At 36.7% G+C, this 20,096-nt stretch overlaps 1 protein-coding gene across 1 annotated transcript in view; it reads left to right on the top strand.

Annotated features, from left to right (window-relative positions):
* Positions 1-20,096, top strand: part of MOXD1 (monooxygenase DBH like 1) — a 51,879-nt gene that overhangs the window by 12,053 nt on the left and 19,730 nt on the right. The window contains exons 2-4 of the mRNA XM_042817599.1: positions 844-990; positions 2,627-2,794; positions 2,914-2,997. Coding sequence (XP_042673533.1) covers positions 844-990; positions 2,627-2,794; positions 2,914-2,997 — 399 coding nt within the window. The remainder of the gene's footprint in view (positions 1-843; positions 991-2,626; positions 2,795-2,913; positions 2,998-20,096) is intronic.

Genomic DNA, 20,096 nt, shown 5'->3' with positions numbered 1-20,096 from the left:
GAGGCTCTGCTCTAGACTTAGCTGCACAGAGCAGCGTCCTTAAACCTCCTCTTACCCCAAGCAGTGCAGAAACAGCAAAAAACTGCGCCTTGGCAAGGTGGTGGAGCAGTCTGGAAGAGAGGGAAGAGGATGACTGGGACATGGCACAGCTGGTGGTGTGGCAGGAATTTGGGGTGAGGAGGTTAATGACCTGGCATTGCTGCATCGTTCCTCCATTTTACTGTACTGCTGAGCCAGGGATCATCTTTCTGAGCGTTGCCTGTAAGAGCAGCCACCCAGTCCCAAACCACCAAATAAACCCCAAAACCCTCCAGGCAAATTGTGTGTGTGCCAAGTGCTGTTTCTTCTGGTTCAGATGTAGGATTCCTGGTTGTGATTGATTTTATTCTGGGAGATTTGCTGTTCATGAGGAAGGAAAAATAAACAAAAAGCTGGGAGAAAAGAGAAGGGCAATTTTGTTGTTTGGAGTATTAAGTGAACTTATTTCTCTCAGTAATTTCTACAAACTCCACAACATCCCAGTTATGACCGGGGTGACTACATTAAATAAATTGACTACATACGTAAATTATGACTATAATTTAGGACTGACTACAACCTTTATTTCTGTAGTTATGTACAGGCAGTGTATGGTTAAAGTTGTTCAAACCATTTTTTTAAGCTGCTTGTCAAGGAGGCCCACTTTCGCTAAGATTTTTAATCAAAAATATGTTTAGTGTCACCAAAACAGTAATCCTTCAGTGTTTTACATAAAGGCAACGTTTAAGGGTATTCAGTATTTGAGGAAAAGGTTATTGCTTGAATATTAGATTTTAATAATGGCATACCTTTTATTTTCAACAGGATTATCATACAGACGAAAACAGAGTACTCAAAAAAGATCCACAACAGGATTATCGCCTGGAATATGCCTTGGAAAACAGTACTCACACCATACTGGCTTTTAGCAGAGAACTGCACACTTGTGATCCAAATGATAAGAGCATAACGGTGAGAAGCACTGCCTGTACGAAAAGAGATGATATATTAACACAGAATGAGTGTATAGCTGGTTTTGATGCTGGCTACTAAAATTTAATTGCAGAAATTATTTTAGGATACATGCTTATTCAGCTCTCAGTGCACTTTCCAAAGCATCTATTCTATCAAATTAGCAGGATAAAATACTTGCCTAGTTTTATTGAGTTCTCATATTTTATTTTCAACTTTACTTGTTCTTCCACTTCAGTGCATAGTGTTCTTTAATATGTCACACACCATGTGAACCCAAGAGTGAAACAGGTACTCCTGTGCCCTCAACTCTCATATCCTATGTTTGCAATCATTCAGGAGATGACAGCTTGTGAAATACTTTTTAGGTCTTAGACTAATTTGTAAATGATGTTAAAGCTGGACTTTTAGAAAAGTTTTGAACATGTACAGTTAGAATGTATTTTTTGTTTTATTTCCATATTAAAAATGAAGAGGTTGAATAATCTTGTGATACAGCTTTGTGATACTGCCCTTTCCATGCATGGTAAATACTTTTCATAGAAAATTCTTCTATTGTCCTAGTGACTGCTGTGCTTCATAAGCATAATTTTAAATTATATGAAGTTGATTATTTTCATATTGAAAATGACAGGCTGTCATGATTTGAAAGACTTTTCATGCTTTGGCTTGTTTACTACTATTCATTTTGGAAGCATTGCAGTAGTAGTTTAACATGATTGTCACTATCTGTGTTTTCACAATACATGCGATAACGACAGCATGAGCTAAAAGAGCAAATGCACAGCTGTATAAACTGCCACATTTCCATCTGTCAATGGTTCTGTGGTTTTTGCATCTGTTCCAAATTGTCTCAGCATAACTTAACTTTCTGAGACCCTTCAGTGTTTATCATTTTGTCTCACTGGGTGATTATTGCAATCTGAGAATGGTTTACAGAGAATTGATCTGCACTGTAGCTACAAACTGATTTTTAAGATGTAAATCTGCTCTATAGCTGAATGTCTATCTTCCCTAGTGTATAGGGCCAGCAGTTCACAGAAGGTGCCCAGACCTTTACACATGTGAGCCAGGAAGCAGTTTTGGGAGGACAGCTTCTGACCACAAGTCAGATGAGTGCCATGTCTAGAAAAAAATGTTCCATGTGCTTAGTTGATTGCCTCTGTATGAGTCTGTTCTGCTGTTTTCAGATACGATTCAAGTTTGCCACATTTCTGAAGGAAGCTATGAAAGAGATTCAAATTTTGTGGATCCACATTGAACTCTGAATATAAGCATGATTAATTTTTGATAAAAATTTGTATCACAGAATCATAGAATATCCTGAGTTGGAAGAGATCCATAAGGATCAAGTCCATCCCCAAGATGACGTGTCAGCCCACGAGAGCTTGCTAAGTTACATTCTCATCCTCAAAAGTACAAAGAGAAAACCCACATACCTCTCAAATTCAAGAGTATGATTTATTAAATCATGAATTCAGTTGATTTTTTTCTAAGTTCTTTGCAATTGTGTCAGTAGCTGTTTTCTTCTCATTACTGTTGTTCAAACACATCATATCTATCTTAGGAATTGTATGGACTATGCAAGAGCGTATTGTTCCCATTCCTTATGTGTTTTTGTTCGTTTTTTTTCCAGGAGAGCACAGTGAGGGTAATATGGGCTTACCACCACAAAGACCTGGGAGAAGCAGGTCAGAATTACCACGGGTCTACCCGTGGTACAAAGAGTCTACGTTTACTGAACCCTGAGAAAGCAGAAGTCTCACCTGCCTCTTTGTCATACTTTGACCTGACCAACAAAGACGTAAGTTACTCTGTGTTTTGGGTTTGTGTGGGCTAAGGTGGCAGCCTAACATCTGAGCTTACACAGCAGGACAGTATGACTTTTATAATATCATTTTCTTTCCCTTTTCATTAAGACAGGTACCCATACCAGACAAGGATACAACATATTGGTGTCAAATGTTTAAGATCCCTGTACAACACGAGAAGCACCATGTGACAAAGGTGAGGGATTCTGACTGTGTGAATCCAGGTTATATTTATATTTACGCTTTTGTGTTTAGAGGAATTTGGGTGAGAATGATGACTCTTCAGATTCAGTAATTGATTGGACTTTGAAAATTTGTTTCACCACTCACTAAACAAGACCTGGTCTTGTTTTCTTGTCTTTTTCACTAAACAAGACCTCTTATATGTCTTAACAAAAGTGGGGGAAAAGTATATGTGTGCTCCCAGGACCTGGTTCTGATGCTCCCTAACAATCAGCACATAGAGTGACAGAGATGCTTTCTTTCACTTTTTCATGTCCTCTCTCCCTTAAGAAAATACTGTTGAAAGTTTTACCACTTTTCATAAACGTGTTTGGCAAAAACATGTTTGTCTAAAAAGCTTGTTCCGTCAAGATTTTGCTATACATAAGAATGTTATGGATATCTTTTAAAAGAGAGTAATTTTAGATTAAAAAAATAAGATGCAGAATTTTGTTAAAATAAAGGGCCATGTTACATAATCTGAGCAGGTAGTTCATTATCTTTGGGTGTGTAAAAGCCAAATATTACAAAAAGAAAGAAGAAATGCATGTTATAGCTTATTCAAAAATTAATGAAAATGGTTCTTGCACTCCTCCCAAGGAGCAATATACTAGAAACCTAATCAACAAACAACTTCTTATTGTTCAAGATTGCTTGAGATAGCACAGTGATATAAAGTAATTAAAATAAATGTACAGGCCTTAAGGTGCTTTTTCTATTCATTCAACATTAATTGAATGCTTTATGGACAGTAGCCTTAAAGTTGTTGCATTTATATCAATAAAGGTCAAAAGAATAGAGACAAGTGTTATTTTAGGCTTGCATGGGGAAAATGAAGAAGAAAAGACCATCTTAGAGGCGGATAGTGCAGTTGGTGCATTTCTGTAACTAGTTGTATGAACCTGGCAGCTTAATCATGGCCCTCATTTTTTATGTTTCTTTGTACTCATTAATGTATTCAATTTTATTATTTGTTATTGTCAGTCATACTTCTCTAACGAATTGAGTAGAACTGAAATTTTAATTTCACTCAGATAATTTGATGTGTGATCATTAGTGTATGTCTGAGAAATACTCATATTTATTCTGAAATATTGTGGGTTTCCTCAGTTTATCAGAATAAAGGTCAAAATTTCCACCTTCAGATACATTAATTGCATTTGGAAGCTGTGACAGGTAGTTGCACAGAATGAAAGACAGATTTTACTTGTAATCAGGTATATATGATGTAAGTCCTTGTTTTCTGCTCTCAAGTGAGAGAGCTTAGAAGTTGGAAATATTGGAATAATGATTTCCATGTTATATTTGGTGGACTATATATACGCAAGCTGTTGTGTTTTCTGGAATTATTTATTATTTGTATTTACTGAATGTATTTTTAAATGTTTTGCCTGACTACACATGCATGCAGACACTCTTTAAAAAACAAAACAGTACTTGAAGACAAAACATCTTTTTAATTCAGAGATGATAAATTTATTAATTTTTAAGAAGTTTAATATGTTTTTACTATAACTTATAATGCATATTGTAACTTATAAGAATCACAGTTTGAAATAAGTTTGAAATAAGCTATTTGTTTGCTTTAAGGTTAAAATGAGATTAGAATCCCCAGCAATTTTCCAACTACAGAAAAGCCAGCAGATTTGGTTAGAAAGAGAAGAATGATTATAGAAAAGAGAAGCATTAACATAGAAACACTTCTTAGCATATCTTTTCAGATATTGAAAAGACAGCTTGTATTTTGTGACTTTTATATATATACATATATATAAACTTATATGTAAATATATGCATTTGTACATATATACATTTATGTATATATACATATATATATATGTAACTTCTGTAGATCTTAAAGGTTTTTTTGTGAAATTGTATTTATGTACTCATGCAATCTAATTAAACATTTCCTAAAGCCTATTGACAGACTAAGGATTGGGCTTATGGGTACTTGCATTATCTGTGCAACAAAGATTGAATTTCACAAAGGAAAAGGCAGATGAATTATTTGACCCTAAATAACTATGTAGATGCTGATTCTTGATTCCATTTTGTCTGTAATGTCACTTTCATACAGATCTACACATCTTATAGGTGGAAAAAAAGTTAAAATAGTACAAATTCGTCTCTGATATAATTCAGTCTACAGAAGTCTTGTGCAAGTGGCTTTAGCCATTTCTGTGCTCCATGATGATTTTGAGGAACACTCTGCAGTTCAGCTTTTGCTGAGCAATGCATGCCAGCAGCAGCTTACGTATAAATCTACTGGATTCTCAAATAGGTTTAACAACCACAATTGGACTTCTTTTTTTTTTCGTCTTGTTCAACTGTTCTCTCTCATTCCTTTCGTCTTGCAAATTTCTTTATTTTTCATAGTAATGTATTTTTTGAAATGTCAGTTTCCTCAGGAAAGCACAAAACTTTAATGATGGCAAATATCTTAGGAAAAAGTTAGACTTAGCAGCCAGGGTAGAGGCTAAGACTTCAAGCCAAGAGGGCAGTTGTCCCTAGTTAATGAATGCCAGATTCTGAATTAAAAAGTATTTTTAACTTCCCTTCTGCTGTTAGGCAGAATGTCTTCAAAGCATTTAAAAATGTCTACAAGCTAATGGTATATTAGCTAGTTGAAGTGATGATGCTTGGTCTTAGGATGTATCTACAGTGGTTTGGATTAGGAGCTTTCACTTTTCCAACTGAAAATCTTCAATTTTTTATTCCTCACTTTGGCATGATTACTGTCATTAAATAATTGTGGAGATCATGAAACTGAATAGTAAAGCATGTACCAGGAGGACAATTAAAGCACTCCACGCAGAACTCATGAGATACTTCTGATTCTGGATAGCGTGGGTGCCAGGATCACATTGTTTTCCTCTTCTGTCCTTTTCCTCTTTCACGTTTTTGGTGTTGATGTTCTTCATGAGGAGGGGAAAAAAAAAAAAAAAAGTAAAAAGAAAGAAAAAGCAAACACTGAGCAGAGTGACTCTCTGAGCAGGGAGAATCTGTTTTGCAGATTTCCCAAAGTGCTGCCTTTGCTTTCCAGGGAGCTTTGGCACAGTCCTCTACCCCAGTGCTCACAGGGGTGAGCTATGATTGCATCAAAGGACTTGTTGGAGTAGGTTTTGAAGGAGTGGGCTTTTCCCTTAGCAGAAGATAAATAAATAACTAGCACAATATCTCAAAATCAATAGAAAATAAATTATGTAAGTTCTTACATGTTTTCTTTCTCTACATAATATTCACACTACTTTCCAAGAACCTCAGGTAATGTGAAACAGAATATTTTCATTGACTGTTCTTGATCAAGCACTACATGACATGTAAATTCTGCAGGAGATAAGATTGTAATCTACATTCATCTCATAGGTGGAATGAGGACGTGGCTGAGTAACTTCTCCTTCTGCTATATTTTCCAATGGAGAACAGCCTCAGTATGATAATGGGGCACTCAGCCAGATTCAGGATGGCTCTTTTAAATCTTCCTTTGTTTCATAGCTCTGCAACTTCTTCCCTAGGGAAGAGACTGCATCTTGCTACGTGTCTCTGCAGTGCTTTCTGCTATGAGATCTGGTGCCTTCAGGAACTCCTGGAGAAACAACTCACAAAGCTGGTTATAAGGACTTTATGCCTCCTAAGAAATAAAGTGAATTAAGATGATTTCTCAATAGCTGGGCATAATAGTGATAAGGGCTGTTCAGATTGCAACTGATATCAGCTAGCAAGCTTGTTTTTATGAGTCTGATGGAACACATTACTCCTCATCTCCAAGCAGCATACCTGGTGGAGAGGTGGCTACTTGGAAAGTTCTTAAACTTAAAAAAGTTTTCACTCTTCATATGTGTTTGTGTTAGCAGAACCAGTTATCAGGATAACAGATCAGTATCAAAAACAACAACGTACAGAAAAAATGAAAGGGGCTGCTTGGATGTAGTAGCTGACATCCATCTTCCTTCACATTAACTCCTTGCAGGATGGCACCAGAGTGGTCCCAAGGTGCAGAGACTGGCAGCCCTTTGTGTAGCACTATGCACTGCTGCCTGCTGCAGAATCCCCCTGCAGCTAGTTGTGCATTGGCCTGTTCTGCTACTTTGAGCTCCAGGCTGTGGTATGCACATCAGGCTTACTATCCTACAGGGATTTCATTTTCCTCACAGATGGAAGTTAGCTGTGAGCTTTCTCAGAAGCAGCTTTCTTAGAAAAAAAAGCATTCTGTTTATTAGTCCACACTTTTTGGACATGGGCTTCAGGATAGCTCTTGCTGGGATCTTTGCCGTGCTCTGTAAACGTTGTTTTGCTTGGTCCTGAGTGTGCCTTAATCACACTGCTAAAGCTTTCTGGATTCAGTGGCTGCACCTGGAGAAGGCCCTCAGCTCCAAGAGGACTTCTCAGAGGGAGAGAGGGAGGGATCCATGGGTGAGACAGGCACACAGACAGACACACAGATAGGCATGCCCGTGTACTGGTCTCCCCATGAAAAGGTGTCTATCTCCCTGCACAAGCTGCATGGAGAGTAGCTCCTGTGGGTGTGGTTAGCCCTACAGACAGACAGACAAACAGTGCTGTGCAGGGCTAGGAGCAGAGAGGAAGGGAGAGGCACTTAACCGTGGAGCATGCACTGCAGTGGTCCATTTTGAGTATCCTTAGCACCTTCCTTCCAGTCAAAAAAAAAAAAAAAAAAAAAAGAGAAAGAAAGAAAAAGGAAAAAAAAACTTTAGTAGCAGCACACTCACTTCTGAAATGCTTTAATTTTTGTTTGTCCTTTACTATCTGGTTTTCATTATTTTTTATGTATGTACCTATGTATGCATTAACGTGTCTGTGATTGATTATTTCTGCCTATTTGTTGAGTTTGTGTTTTGCTTCACCGTGAGCTGGCATCGTGTAGATGTTTACTAATGTCATGAAAATGAAAATTTGTTTTACATTCATAAGAAACACTTCTCAGTATTTCAGTAAATACAGCTCTTGCTATATTTTTGAAACCTGTTTTTAGTGCTGTTTCTGCTTGTAATTCTAAAGATGCAGCTCTTTTGTTGCTATTTTTACCTTAGGTGCCAATACTCTATGTCTTCCGTTTGCTTCACTTAATCATATTACTTATTAATATTACTGCCTCTGCTAAGACTTGTTGCTTTTGCTTTTTGTTATCGTTGTTTTTCCCAATGCAATTTAAATAAGCTTAAAATGTGGCAGATCCTCAACTGTCCCTAGATTTTCTGTAAGTTCTCTATACCTGTAGTCTTTCCCTGCACCTGACATGTTGTGTAATGGGATGTGTGAACTTCTGAAAATGTCTGTTACCCACTGGTAAGGGAACAGTGCCTATAATCTACCTTCCAGATGAGCTGTAATCAATTTACAGTTTTCCATCTGCAATGTACAGCATGCCCATGCTAGTTTCAGCACTTTTTGTTTTCTCACTTTACTTTCTTCTTTGAAACAGACTACATTTTCCTCAGGGAAAGTAGTTCCCAAGGCTTGAGGAGTGATAATCTCATAGACAAAAACATGCCTGACATTGCATTTCACTGTTAAGAACAGGAAAAACACTTTATGTAAAGTATCAAATGCTATAGAGTACTTGGGTCATTTAGGTGTATCTACATACCTTTTCCCTTAGAACTACTTATTTCCCTATAGTTCTGAACTTTCCAATTTATTTATTTATTTTTGAAATCAGCATTAGGAGTGGAAGAACACTGGCAAAAGGCTCAGGAGCACAAAATACTTCAGATTCTGTAGGAGAATTTTTAATGGAAAGCCCAGTTTTAGAGGGCATTCAGAACTGGCAATGAGGACAGTAGGTTGCATTTTGTAAGCATTTAAACTATTGGATTCCATGCTGGGGATTTGATGGTATCTTTTCAGTCTGCCTCATGCATATTAAATTAAAGTTTTTAAAGACAGAAGATTTCCAGTGATGAAGATGGGCTGCCTCACATCTAACTTGACCAATCTACTGGTCTGAGCTAGCTGCTGAATGCCCTTAGTAGTCAGTGGCAAAAATAGCTGTTTATGTCATCCCAGAGTAAATGTCTGAAATAGATGAGCTCAGACATCCCCTTTATGGCTCAGTCTCCCTCCATCGAACTTAGAAGAGAGAATCAGCCTGTATTACATATGTAGCTCTCAGATGGCTGAATCAGAGATATGTCCCACCAAAACGGTCAGGGTTGTTATGAGAGAAAAAAATATATATATATATATTTTTTTTTTTCAATTTGCCCTTAGGAAAAAAATGATTTTTCTCAGCCGCAGCTCCATGTAATTTTTTGACACTGAGCTGAGTATATATGAATAGCGAAAACAGGTCAAACATATAACCAGAAAAAAACCTTAATTATTAAGCATGTTTTGAAGTGTTACATTGGGCATATTTTTATACAAGCACCAAGGTTTCCCATCTTTAGAAAAGGGACTTTCTTTTCAGTTAAAGAAGGGCCTGTATTAGAGCACACCAGCAGCTGCCAGTTAATCTTCATGTTCAGTTTCAGAGCAATCTCTGATAAGGAAGTAAAAACTCCAAAAAAAACTTGTTGCCAAGGGTAACTTTGCTTTTTGACAGTGGAATGCTCTAGTAATACCAAAGACCCCAGTGTGGAAATACAAAGGGACTCCAGTTTAAGAGACTGATTGATTGAAAGCCAGAAGGGCAGCTTGTAGCCTTCGGTACCTAAATGAGGGCACTGATTTTTAACTTGAGTGATACCAGACAGTAACTGCTTGTTGTTCTCTGGCTTGAACTTTTACGTTTTGCTAAATGTGATAGATAATTCAAGCAAATTGCATCATGCAGCCTGAAACAAACAAATGTTCTGTGTTTTCCTATATGTTCCCCTGCAAATCAATTTCAGCCTTGGTAAATTAGGTTGGGAATGAAATGATATCTTATGCTGCAGAGCTTGCAGGCTCTCTGCCCTTTGGTGTGGAGGGCTCTCTTCAAACCCTAAGTTGGCTTTTCAGTGTTACAGACTCACATGTGATTGAACTGACTAGAAAATGCAATTTTCCCAAGCATCTCTCTCAGGAAATAAAAGAACTGCTGTCTTCTCTCATATTCTGCTGAATTATTTCATATGTAAAATTATTTCATACATTAATACTGTGATCAAAGATGAAATTACATATTACGACAGATTTTACTGTCAGACCAAACTTATTATTTCTTAGTGGAATGTATTCTTGTTTTGTGGTAATCTTCTTTCATTCCTCTTGTATATCTTTACAACAGGAAAACTTAAGCTATGCATTTATTGCTGCATTAGTTATTCCATATTTGGTATGCAAAAATAATCTATTTCATTTCTGGCATCAACAAACATGAACATCTAGTTAATTTAATATAGTTTCTTTCATTTTCTTTTTTTTTTTTCTCCTTAATTAAAACTACATTCATCCATCCATCAAGGCAATTTATTCACTAGGCATGTAGTTGGAAAATACGTATTTTCTGTTATATGAAACTTAGAAGTTATGTCAGTTCTGGTTGCATATAAGTCTTAGATGAAAGGGACCTTAACTATGACTAAAGGTGAGAATGCAGAACAGGAAAGTGCTGAATTTGTGAAATCTCTCTGAGATTCACCTCTGTTTCTGAGGTGTTTAGTAGAGAATTGCTACTGATGTACCCCACTATGTTTTGTGCAGCATCTTTTTTCCTTCCTCATCCTTAGCTTTGGTTTTAAAGTGATGTGGTTAGGTAGCACACTGAGAAGATAAGAAAATCCTGTCTAGCAATTGTCTGCAGTCATCCTTTCCACACTTCTTACTGTAGCAGGTAATAAAATATTTCCAAGAAAAACTGAACCTCTGATGAATAATTGTAAGCCATCTTCTGTGCAAATGGCAGAACAGCAGCTTCACAGGCATCAAAGTCTGACTTGGTGGAGCTTATGCAGTATGAAGTGAGCATCTGGGTGGATCACAGAGCACATCTACTTCTGTCCTATGACACTGTCTGTTATGATTAACTTTATAATTCAGATAAGTCATGTAGTAACATTATCCTAACCAGATTTTCAGTAGGGCCATACTGAACTGATCCAATGTAATTTATATAGAGAAGAAATTTCGTTCTAACCATAGGAAGTGCTATCTTTTCAGGTCCCACCTCTGTCTCCAAACGTAGATTTAGTTCAGTTTTCAGAGAATAATGCTGGGATATCCCCTCCGTTCCTGCTTCCACATCTGTACACAGCAGTTACAGTTATGTCCAGAGCATAGATTCATTGATTGCTGGGGGCAAAATAGAATGAAAGAGCATTGGTAACAGTGAAAAAATAAGTTAGTCAGACAGTAGCACTCCACCATGTCCCCACATAGCACGTCAATTGACAAAGATGACAACTGAATTGCAGGTAGATAAATTAACTGTTTCCATTTGCACCATGGTTTACGTGAAGTTTTAGATGGTACAGAAATAACTTATATCTTGACCTAATTAAAATTTAACAAACAAACACAGAGCGCTAACCTGAGAAAATAATACGTTATAAGTGAGTTATAGTAAATTGAAAAACGAGTGCTCTTTAGTCTTCTTTCTCTTACCCCTCATTTCAGTGACCTTGCCTTTCCTATCTCCAAAGTTGCTTAGACTGAAACTGTGTCTTTCTGTTTTGTAAACTGCCAGTTACAGTTGTGGTTTCTAGAGAATTATGAGAGTATAATTTCAATATTCTTACTTAACTTTCAAAGACTATGTCATCTGAAAATGGCACTTGTTTCGTGACTTTACCAGGACTTGGATTATGGTGAGAAAATGTGGAACTCATGATATTAATGGAGACATAATTTAACCTCACACAGGACTCAACAACATCTATTTTACAAATCGTCTCATGTCTGTCTGTATGCATGTAAAACATCTAAATAAAAAATTTAGACAGTATGAGCAACAGTTCCTGAGATGTGTTGTGCTGACTCAGGAAGCTGTGCCAAGTCATTGCTGGGCGACATGCATAGTTTATCCCCTACTTTCATTTCAGTAGACTTGAGGTTCCAAATAGTGCAGGCTGGTGACTGCTGAACTCATTCTGTATCCACATGCTTAAAGTCTTTCCTCTTTCCTTTTCGTCACTTCTTCTGAATAAAAATCAGAATTTTGTTCACAGAAAACACGTTTACCTATGTCTGTGTATTTGCCAAACACAAAGCAGACATGCTGGAAATTCTCATGCATTCTGTGTTCAGTAAAGTTTCTTGTTGCTTCCCAAGGAGGAAGAGAAAAAGTTTGATGTTATTAAGTTACGATCAAAGGGAAATTTGTGCAGTTGTGCATAGAATTAAATCTTTTTCCATTGCTAATCTCAAAGAAACACCTAGACATCACTGTGTATTAATAGTGACTTCATCAAAAAAGGGAATACAAGCATTACTTATAATTATATTTATATGTTCATCTGGGATAAATGCAAAGACTTTCTGGACTATTCACCTTGGCTTTAGATCTGAAAAGTATTTGGTTACATATTATTTTATTATCATACTGTTTTCCCAAGAAGGTGATGATGTTACTGATTAATTGCCGATTTGTTCTGTTTGGTGTGGATCAGCTTTGCTGAGAGACTCCAATCCTACTGAATACCACAACCACTCTGCCCATGTTCCTGCTGCTTAGGTGTGTAATGAATGCATTGCCGGAAAGCGTAACTGAATGAAACATGTTTTTTCTTGACCCAAGCTTTTTATCAGATTGCTCCTCAGGGTTATAATTTTTAATTGTTGCTAAATGTGTTATCTTAAATCTTCAGACATTCCTCAGGCGGAAACAGTTTTTTAATGAATATTCTTTTTGAGGCATATTTCTTTTGGATTTAGTTGAAATTACTGTGTGTCTTTCAGATCTGAATTCTTTGTGAGTGGCAAAATTCCAGGCAATTAATTAGGAATAAGAATTTAGGAATAAACTTAATGGCAGAGAGAACAAGGAGCCTTAAATCCATCTCTAATTCTCATTTTGAAATGCTTTGTTTTTCATGGTTATTGTGTTGTTGGATTCCTTTCTCCTAATTAGAATATTTAAGTTGTTCTGCATGCTAACCTATAGAAATTCCAGCTGTACAGTGCAATCATTAGCATTTCTTTAATCATGGTAATATGTGAGAATGGCAGGAATTGTGTGAATTCAAAGGTACAGCCTCCTCTCCAACTAACAGGAACAGTAACTTTTATCATGAAGGCCTTATTCTCTTTCTATAAACATTCTGCAGCTTAAAGCTGCAGTATGGTAATTAGTTCTTAATGTGGTATACTAATAAAACTTAAATAAGAGCCTTCACTGAACAACACAGACACTGAGTAAACAAATCCTTTCTTCTTTACACCAAGAACAGGAAATATCTGTGCTCTGAATAAGATTTTCCATTCATGTGGTAAGGACTTGTTTCTCCACACTGATGCTAGAATTTTTATGTGTTTTAAACCAGTTAAAACAAAATGCCAACAATATAACTTAAATAAAGTAAATAAACAAGTCAGCACTGTTATTTCAATTTTGGATTATATCCTGTATTTTAATCTTGCTTTGGGGAAAAAAAAAAAACAGAACAGATATATTAAGGACAAATCATGCAAATTTAAATGCCTTAACTTGTATGGAACCTCTATTTTTGGTCTGGAAAATTTCCATCCTCCAAAGAAACCTTACCTAATCACATTATTAAGGTGGGGGTGGGGATGGTTGCTGCTGCCTGTGCTTTTTTCTCTTTGTATCTCTTTTGTCTTAAAATATAAGAAGCCATATATATCAGTAGCATCACTAGTCATATTTTCTCCAGCTTAAAGCTGTGAAAATAATTTGAATAAATATTTTTATATTTGGAAAACAGTTCAAGATAAGCAATAACGCTTATTATACATAGAGAACTACCAGTGAAATAGGAACTGTGGCTTTGCTAAGGCTACTGCAAGTCATTCACCAAGATATACAACTTTTTACGTGAACAGCAGTGTTTAAATTCAGATCAAGATGAATGTAAAGGATTTTGTTAGTAATGACTGAATTTAAGATCTGAATTGTACAGTGAGAAAAACGAAGAGACCCTTGGCTGCAGATGATAGGGCTGATCTCAGTAAAGGTTAGGCAACTAGCCCATGCTTGACTGCAGCCTGTTGAGCATTTGAGGTATCTCTTTCAGCCCTAGCTGCTCTGTGACATTAAATTAATGCTTTCTGACAGACGGGGTTGGGGGCTGGGAGGGTGGTCCCTGTCTGACCTCAGGATTCCTGAACTTGCGGCTGAAAGTCTGCATCAGATTAACGTTGCAGATATGATGCTGGCCTAGACAGGCTTTCCTCCTGACATGAGATAGCTGTTGGGGTTAAAATCTTGGTCTGCCCTGTAGTCATGGACTTAAATTTCTCTCCTAGCTCTAGGGCACATTTCCAGCTCTTAGGCTTTTGCTCAAGCTCACCTTTAGGATGTGTGGAAGAACGAATGCTAAGCAGAAGGCAACTAGTGTTTGAAAACACTAGAAAATGTATATGAAAATCAAACCATATTATTATTGAGATTTTTTTTTTTTTTTTTCCTGGAATACATGGAGTTTTTTGCCGAAAAAGACAACTTTATTGAGCCAAGTATTTCTACATGTTTGCTTTTCTGAAGAAAAATCATAAACCTTCAGTGAGAAGTCTTAGATAAATATTTGTTTTTTCCAAGACTGCATTTTTGGGGAAAAAAATTTGGAAAAATCTTGATGACATTTTGAACTTTTCTAAATAGGACAATTACTTAAATATATGTACGTGGTATACATTGTGTAAGAAGTACAAATTCCAAAGTAATCAGTAGAAAGGTGGTAGTTCTTCCCAAAGTTGAGTACAGAAAGCAGAGAGCAAAAACCTTGGCCTCCTTTTCAAAATTTCTCTACAGCAAACTCAGCCAGCCCTCAGTTTCAAAACCGTCACTTTTTGGTCTGAGTTTAATCAAGGACATGGCAATCTCAATAAAATAACCAACCACAGACTAGAAACAATCTTAGATATAACAGTGCCAGGACAAAATCTTGTGTCAAATTTTTATTCTCAGTTTTCAGATGATAGAAAAATGTTTTTCCTCTGTGTTGCCAGAGGCTACATTCGCACAGTGTTATATAAGGCTAAGGCAGACATTTACAGTGGCAATATGCCATGCCATAGTGTCTTTCAGTTAATAGAGGTGATGGTAGGATGCTTGGTACTTTATGATGTTCTCCAGAGGGAACAGGAAATCTTAGTAGCTTGATAGTTGTGTTGCTGAAGTCAGTCTGTTGAAGACTCTGGGCTGAATGCATCTGCTCTTTTCACAAGCCTACTCTCTCTCATTTTCAGTATCTCAGGTTTAGTTGAGGATTACATGCCTTCTAATTTGTTGCACATTTCCTGGCATGGTTTTGACCACTGCTGAACAGCTGATGCCCAGGTATGGTTGAGGCAACTTTATCATCAATTTTTAGAGAGTTTAGCTCTATGAATATATGAACATGGCATCACAGGTAGATTCAAAGATAAGAATTGTCTGTGGTTGGTATTTATTAGTGTACATATGGCTAAAGGAGATTAGAAGTCACAATATGATTATGTAATAGATTAATGGAAGCAGAATTTAATGGAACACTTTGAAATGTAAAAATAAGTTGGAGCTTGCTTTTGAGCCTGAGAAAATAAAATTACTTTTTAAAATGACATTTCTGTGTAGAATTGTCATTGGAACAAGACCAAAAACCTGTTGCCATTTTTCATATACAAAAATAAATTCAGCATTTTGTTTTCTTAAGTTCACTGAGCTATATTTTGTAAAGTGGACACTATGGAGAGATTTTGGAGATAGTTTACTGACTTTCATCATTCACGCAAACAGGCATGAAGAACAAACCACAGCTGTAACATCAAAGAAAGCAAAGCAAATAAAAAAAGGGAAAAAGAAGAGAATAAGCAAAAAAGACTTCCAGCTTTCTGGAGATATTTTTTTCCTTGCAGGAAATCTAACTTAGATTATGCTCTTAGAAATGCTGTTTGCTTTTTCATCCTCTTCAATGTGTCTTACATTAGAATCTTGACCCTGCTTATCAGCAGCTTGAGATGCAAGCCTCTGTTAGAATTTTTGCCTGCTTTTTTTTTTTTTTTTTTTTGTTTTTTTTTTTTTTTTTTTTTAAGAAACAAAGACATGTTCTATGTTCAATTTGTATAACAGGTAAAAGGTTAATAGATAACAGAGAAGAGAGGAATTAGAAGTTGAAGTTGAGTAATGCAGGCATTCTTTGTTCATGTGTTGTAGACATGTTGACTAGAATACGGTTTCTGGTAAGTGAATGGTGGGAAACATAAGTCTTAACTAATTTAACTTGATAATGAATTGAAAATTTGTTATTTTGTATTTTGAAAGTCAGTAAAAATACTGACTCAAAAGAGAAGTGCCGAGGGATACAGTAATTACACAAGGAGGTCCTTAAAACCTTTCCACCTGCCGCATCGGTTATGCTACTCAAACTCCATAACCATAACACATAATTCCTTGGTTGTAAAAAGCATTGTTTTTATTTTGCCTGATATCTCCTTCTTTGGGACCCTGATTTGATGTGGTGGGTGAGTAGAGCACATCTATTGTTTTTTACTTCTGTCAGAGGGAGTTGGGTTTGTTCATGTATGTTAGTGTACTCAGTACATCAGAAAGATGTTTCATTCAAGCTTTCAGAAAAGGTAGAAAAGATCTAAAAAGTAAATTGTCATGAATAATAAAAGAGCAGCTTCTTTTTGCAGGTTTCATGAAAAGCAGGGGAGGGTGATTTTTGGGTATCCACTTATTTTTCACAGTTCCAAATGCTTTCAGCAATTGGTGGGTACAGGGCTTTTGTTCACAGAGCCCCTGGCAGTTATGAAATGTCAAGCAGAAAATGCACTTTGCCTGCTGGTGGAGAAGTCACTGAGGTGCCTTGGCAGTAGTGCACTATCTCTGCAGGCTTATTCATGGCATGGCAAAGAGATGAACCCTGACAGCTGGTTCCTCCTTGCATTGCAGCTACAATTAAGGCACCACAGATCAACATCAAAGAATAGAGTAAAATGGAAAAACTAGTGTTTTAGACAGTTATATGCGTATTCTCTTGAAGTTCAGATATTTTCCCTCACTGCCTTGGCTAACAGGAGGTGAAAATGAAGGGCTGACTTCCATTTTCACTACAACATTCTGATTTGCTCAGGTACTGATGGATGAAAGTGTCACTTGAGTGTCACCTTACACTACAAGTACAAAGTAAACAAAGCCTATGTATAAACAAGATATCAATAAAAATGAATTCCTTAGATCTGTAGAGTTTATTGACTACTATATAATATGCCAACTTTTATCACATTTTTTTCTGTATTTCTCTCTCTGCCCTAATTTGCCATAGTAAGTTACTGTCTTTTCATGAATATTATAAAAGCAGCATGGTTTCCCAAGACAAGAATACAAGACAGTTATAGTGTCTTACAGCATGGGGTCATCATCGTTGTGTCTGGAGAACTGCAAAAGTAATCCTTAGCTTAGTTTTCAGTTCCGTGGTTTGAGGATAAAATACTACCAAAACCCAAAATACTTCATGCTTTAAAAATTCAAATAGATGGAAACTTTGAATGTGTGCATAAAACAGTACACATTTTGTAAATGAATGCCTGTTGGAGACTGATACAGAGCTGTTTGTATTAGTAATAACCTTGTAGAGATGAGTCCAACTAATTGTGTTATCACTCCCTGGGGCTGCAAGTACTCTGGAAACAAGGCTACCCTGATTGAGATATTTAATTGTAGATACATTCTCTAGCAGCTGATTTTAAATCTGGGACTACTTATGTGTATCTTTAAATGCTTTAGCAGTTTATTAGATTTGGCTTCACGTTTGAGGAACTCTGTCGTTTTTCAGCATTATTTGTAAGGCAGGCCAGAAAACAAGAATTCTGTTTATTGAAAAAAAAAAGTGAGATTTGGGAATTTCTTTTCTGCTTGGAGCAAACTAAGCTGTACAGATGATCTTGTGGAAAGACAGAAAGAGGGTGGCAATTTAAAGAACCTTCTCACACTATAAGCTACAATGACAAATAGCTGAGTAAGTAGGGCAGCCCTCACCTGGGGTGTAGAAGTGGCACATGTAAATCCCTGCTCCAGTCACTAGAATAGGGGGTAAGACATATGTTTTAAATATTGTTTTCTGCTGAAGGTATTCCACTAATTAACTATAGCTATCTACTCACTGGGTCAGAGAAAGGAAACTTAGCACAACAGCAGGGCTTGCTCGTCTTCCAGATCTCATTTCAGTCAGAAACAATGCTTGTGAACTTCAGGAAGGTGACCTAAGTGAGCAGTTTCTACGAATGAAATTTTCCTACATTTTTAATAAGATTTTTGACCTACTCCTAGTAGTTTCTATTTTTTTTTTTTCTTTTCTATTTGTTGAAAAGGAAAGAGAGAAGCTGGTACTTCTCTAACCAAGTTATAATAAAAATGTATGAAAGGTCTAACTTCACTGCTCCTTTTTGTTATTTCTTGGTGCATCTGAAGAATATGAGATGTCCTAGAAGATACACTGGAAAGATGCTCAGGGACTGTTTGTTTTTTGTTTTTTCTTTACTAAAGAGCTGAACAAAACTGTCTTCTGATGTGCTGTTTTTATTTAGGTATCTGACATTAAGAAATCACTGATAGGATGTGAGTTTCTAATTCTGATGGTATCCCATTGTTCTGAGAGGAAGTTGGTTTTGAAGCACAGTAAAGTAAGCACAGCAGGTGTTGAGATCTTGTAGCAGCACGCAGAGCTATCAAGTGTTTGGACAAAACTGTTATTTTTTTCTTGGTAGATACAGGGATAGCATTTCCATAATCAACTCCCTGACTAATCCATACGTCATGTGGAAATTCTGCATTTCCGTGATATATGCTGCTGTTTAATGTATAAGGTGCCATGATATGATTCTTCAGTATTTGGACGAATGCACATGTATACGAAAAAGCAGAGGAAAGAAACAACATCAGTCTGAAATGGACACCTGAATCTCTGTCAGTCAGCCTTACATAGATGAGTATTAATTCTTATACGTTATATCTGATGGGAAAACTGACTCTTAACACCTTTTCAAAAATACTTCTACTCTCATGGAAAAGTAATTCATGAGAATGGTATTGCTAACTAAAATAGGGATTACTGAAAACAGTACAGAAGATTTCTTGTGAAACATTTTGGTTTTGCTGTTAGAACAAAACTTTGGTGTGTCAATGCAAGTTGGCACCCTTCCATTGACTTCTGAGCACAGTGAGGTGGGTGGTTTGGGTTGTGCACTTCTTGGAAGACATACACATAACTCAGCAGCAGTTAGACTCCCCAAGTGCATGACTTCAGTGGTACTTTGTGGATTTATATCAACAAAAGTGGTCTCGATATGCACTTCTCCCTATCCTTCCTCTTCTGTAATTGCTTTAGTGGTTTGAAGAATATACAGAGATACATTTCTGTGACAATATTGTGCTGAAAATGTTTTGATAAGGTAAGAAACTCTTACCCTGCTCTTGTACCTGGGATTTGTGTTCAAAATAAATAGGTGCAATTTTAGGATTTATATATGTTTTGTTTGTATCTTTTTTTCCCTCTGCTTAAAATGCCTTTGATTTCCTAACAGTATTAAAATGCAGTACTGCACAGGTACCTGCATCTTCAATGTCGCATTGCTAAGCTTTAGATTTCTTGTGAACATATTTACAGAAAATGTTCAGCTTACTCAACTTGAAAGTAGATATGACAGATTGGGATGCAGTCTTTGAAAGTGAAACAAGGGAAAAAACTCCTTTCATTTTAATATAGTTTTCTATATGCTGATGTTTTGTGGAATATTATCTTTCTGAAAAGCAAAGTAACTTTTTTCAGAAGTATTCATGGTTGCCTCAGGGGTGTCATCACTGACAGAGATGATTTAACATCATCCATCCAAAGAGAGAGCAAGCACTGTTTTACATCAGAATGAAATTTTGGACTACCCTAAAGTTCAGTGGCCAAATTATACTAGGGGCACCCCTGCACACCCGAGAACCCTCCAGCTCCTCACTGCCACAAGCAGACTGGAGCA

This window comes from Centrocercus urophasianus, unplaced genomic scaffold, assembly GCF_019232065.1.
Source record: "Centrocercus urophasianus isolate 14NV4802_14NV808 unplaced genomic scaffold, USGS_Curo_1.0 seq_10, whole genome shotgun sequence".
NCBI classification, from domain to species: Eukaryota; Metazoa; Chordata; class Aves; order Galliformes; family Phasianidae; genus Centrocercus; species Centrocercus urophasianus.
Note: the sequence above shows the minus strand (reverse complement) of the source record. Positions and strands in the feature narration are given on the sequence as shown.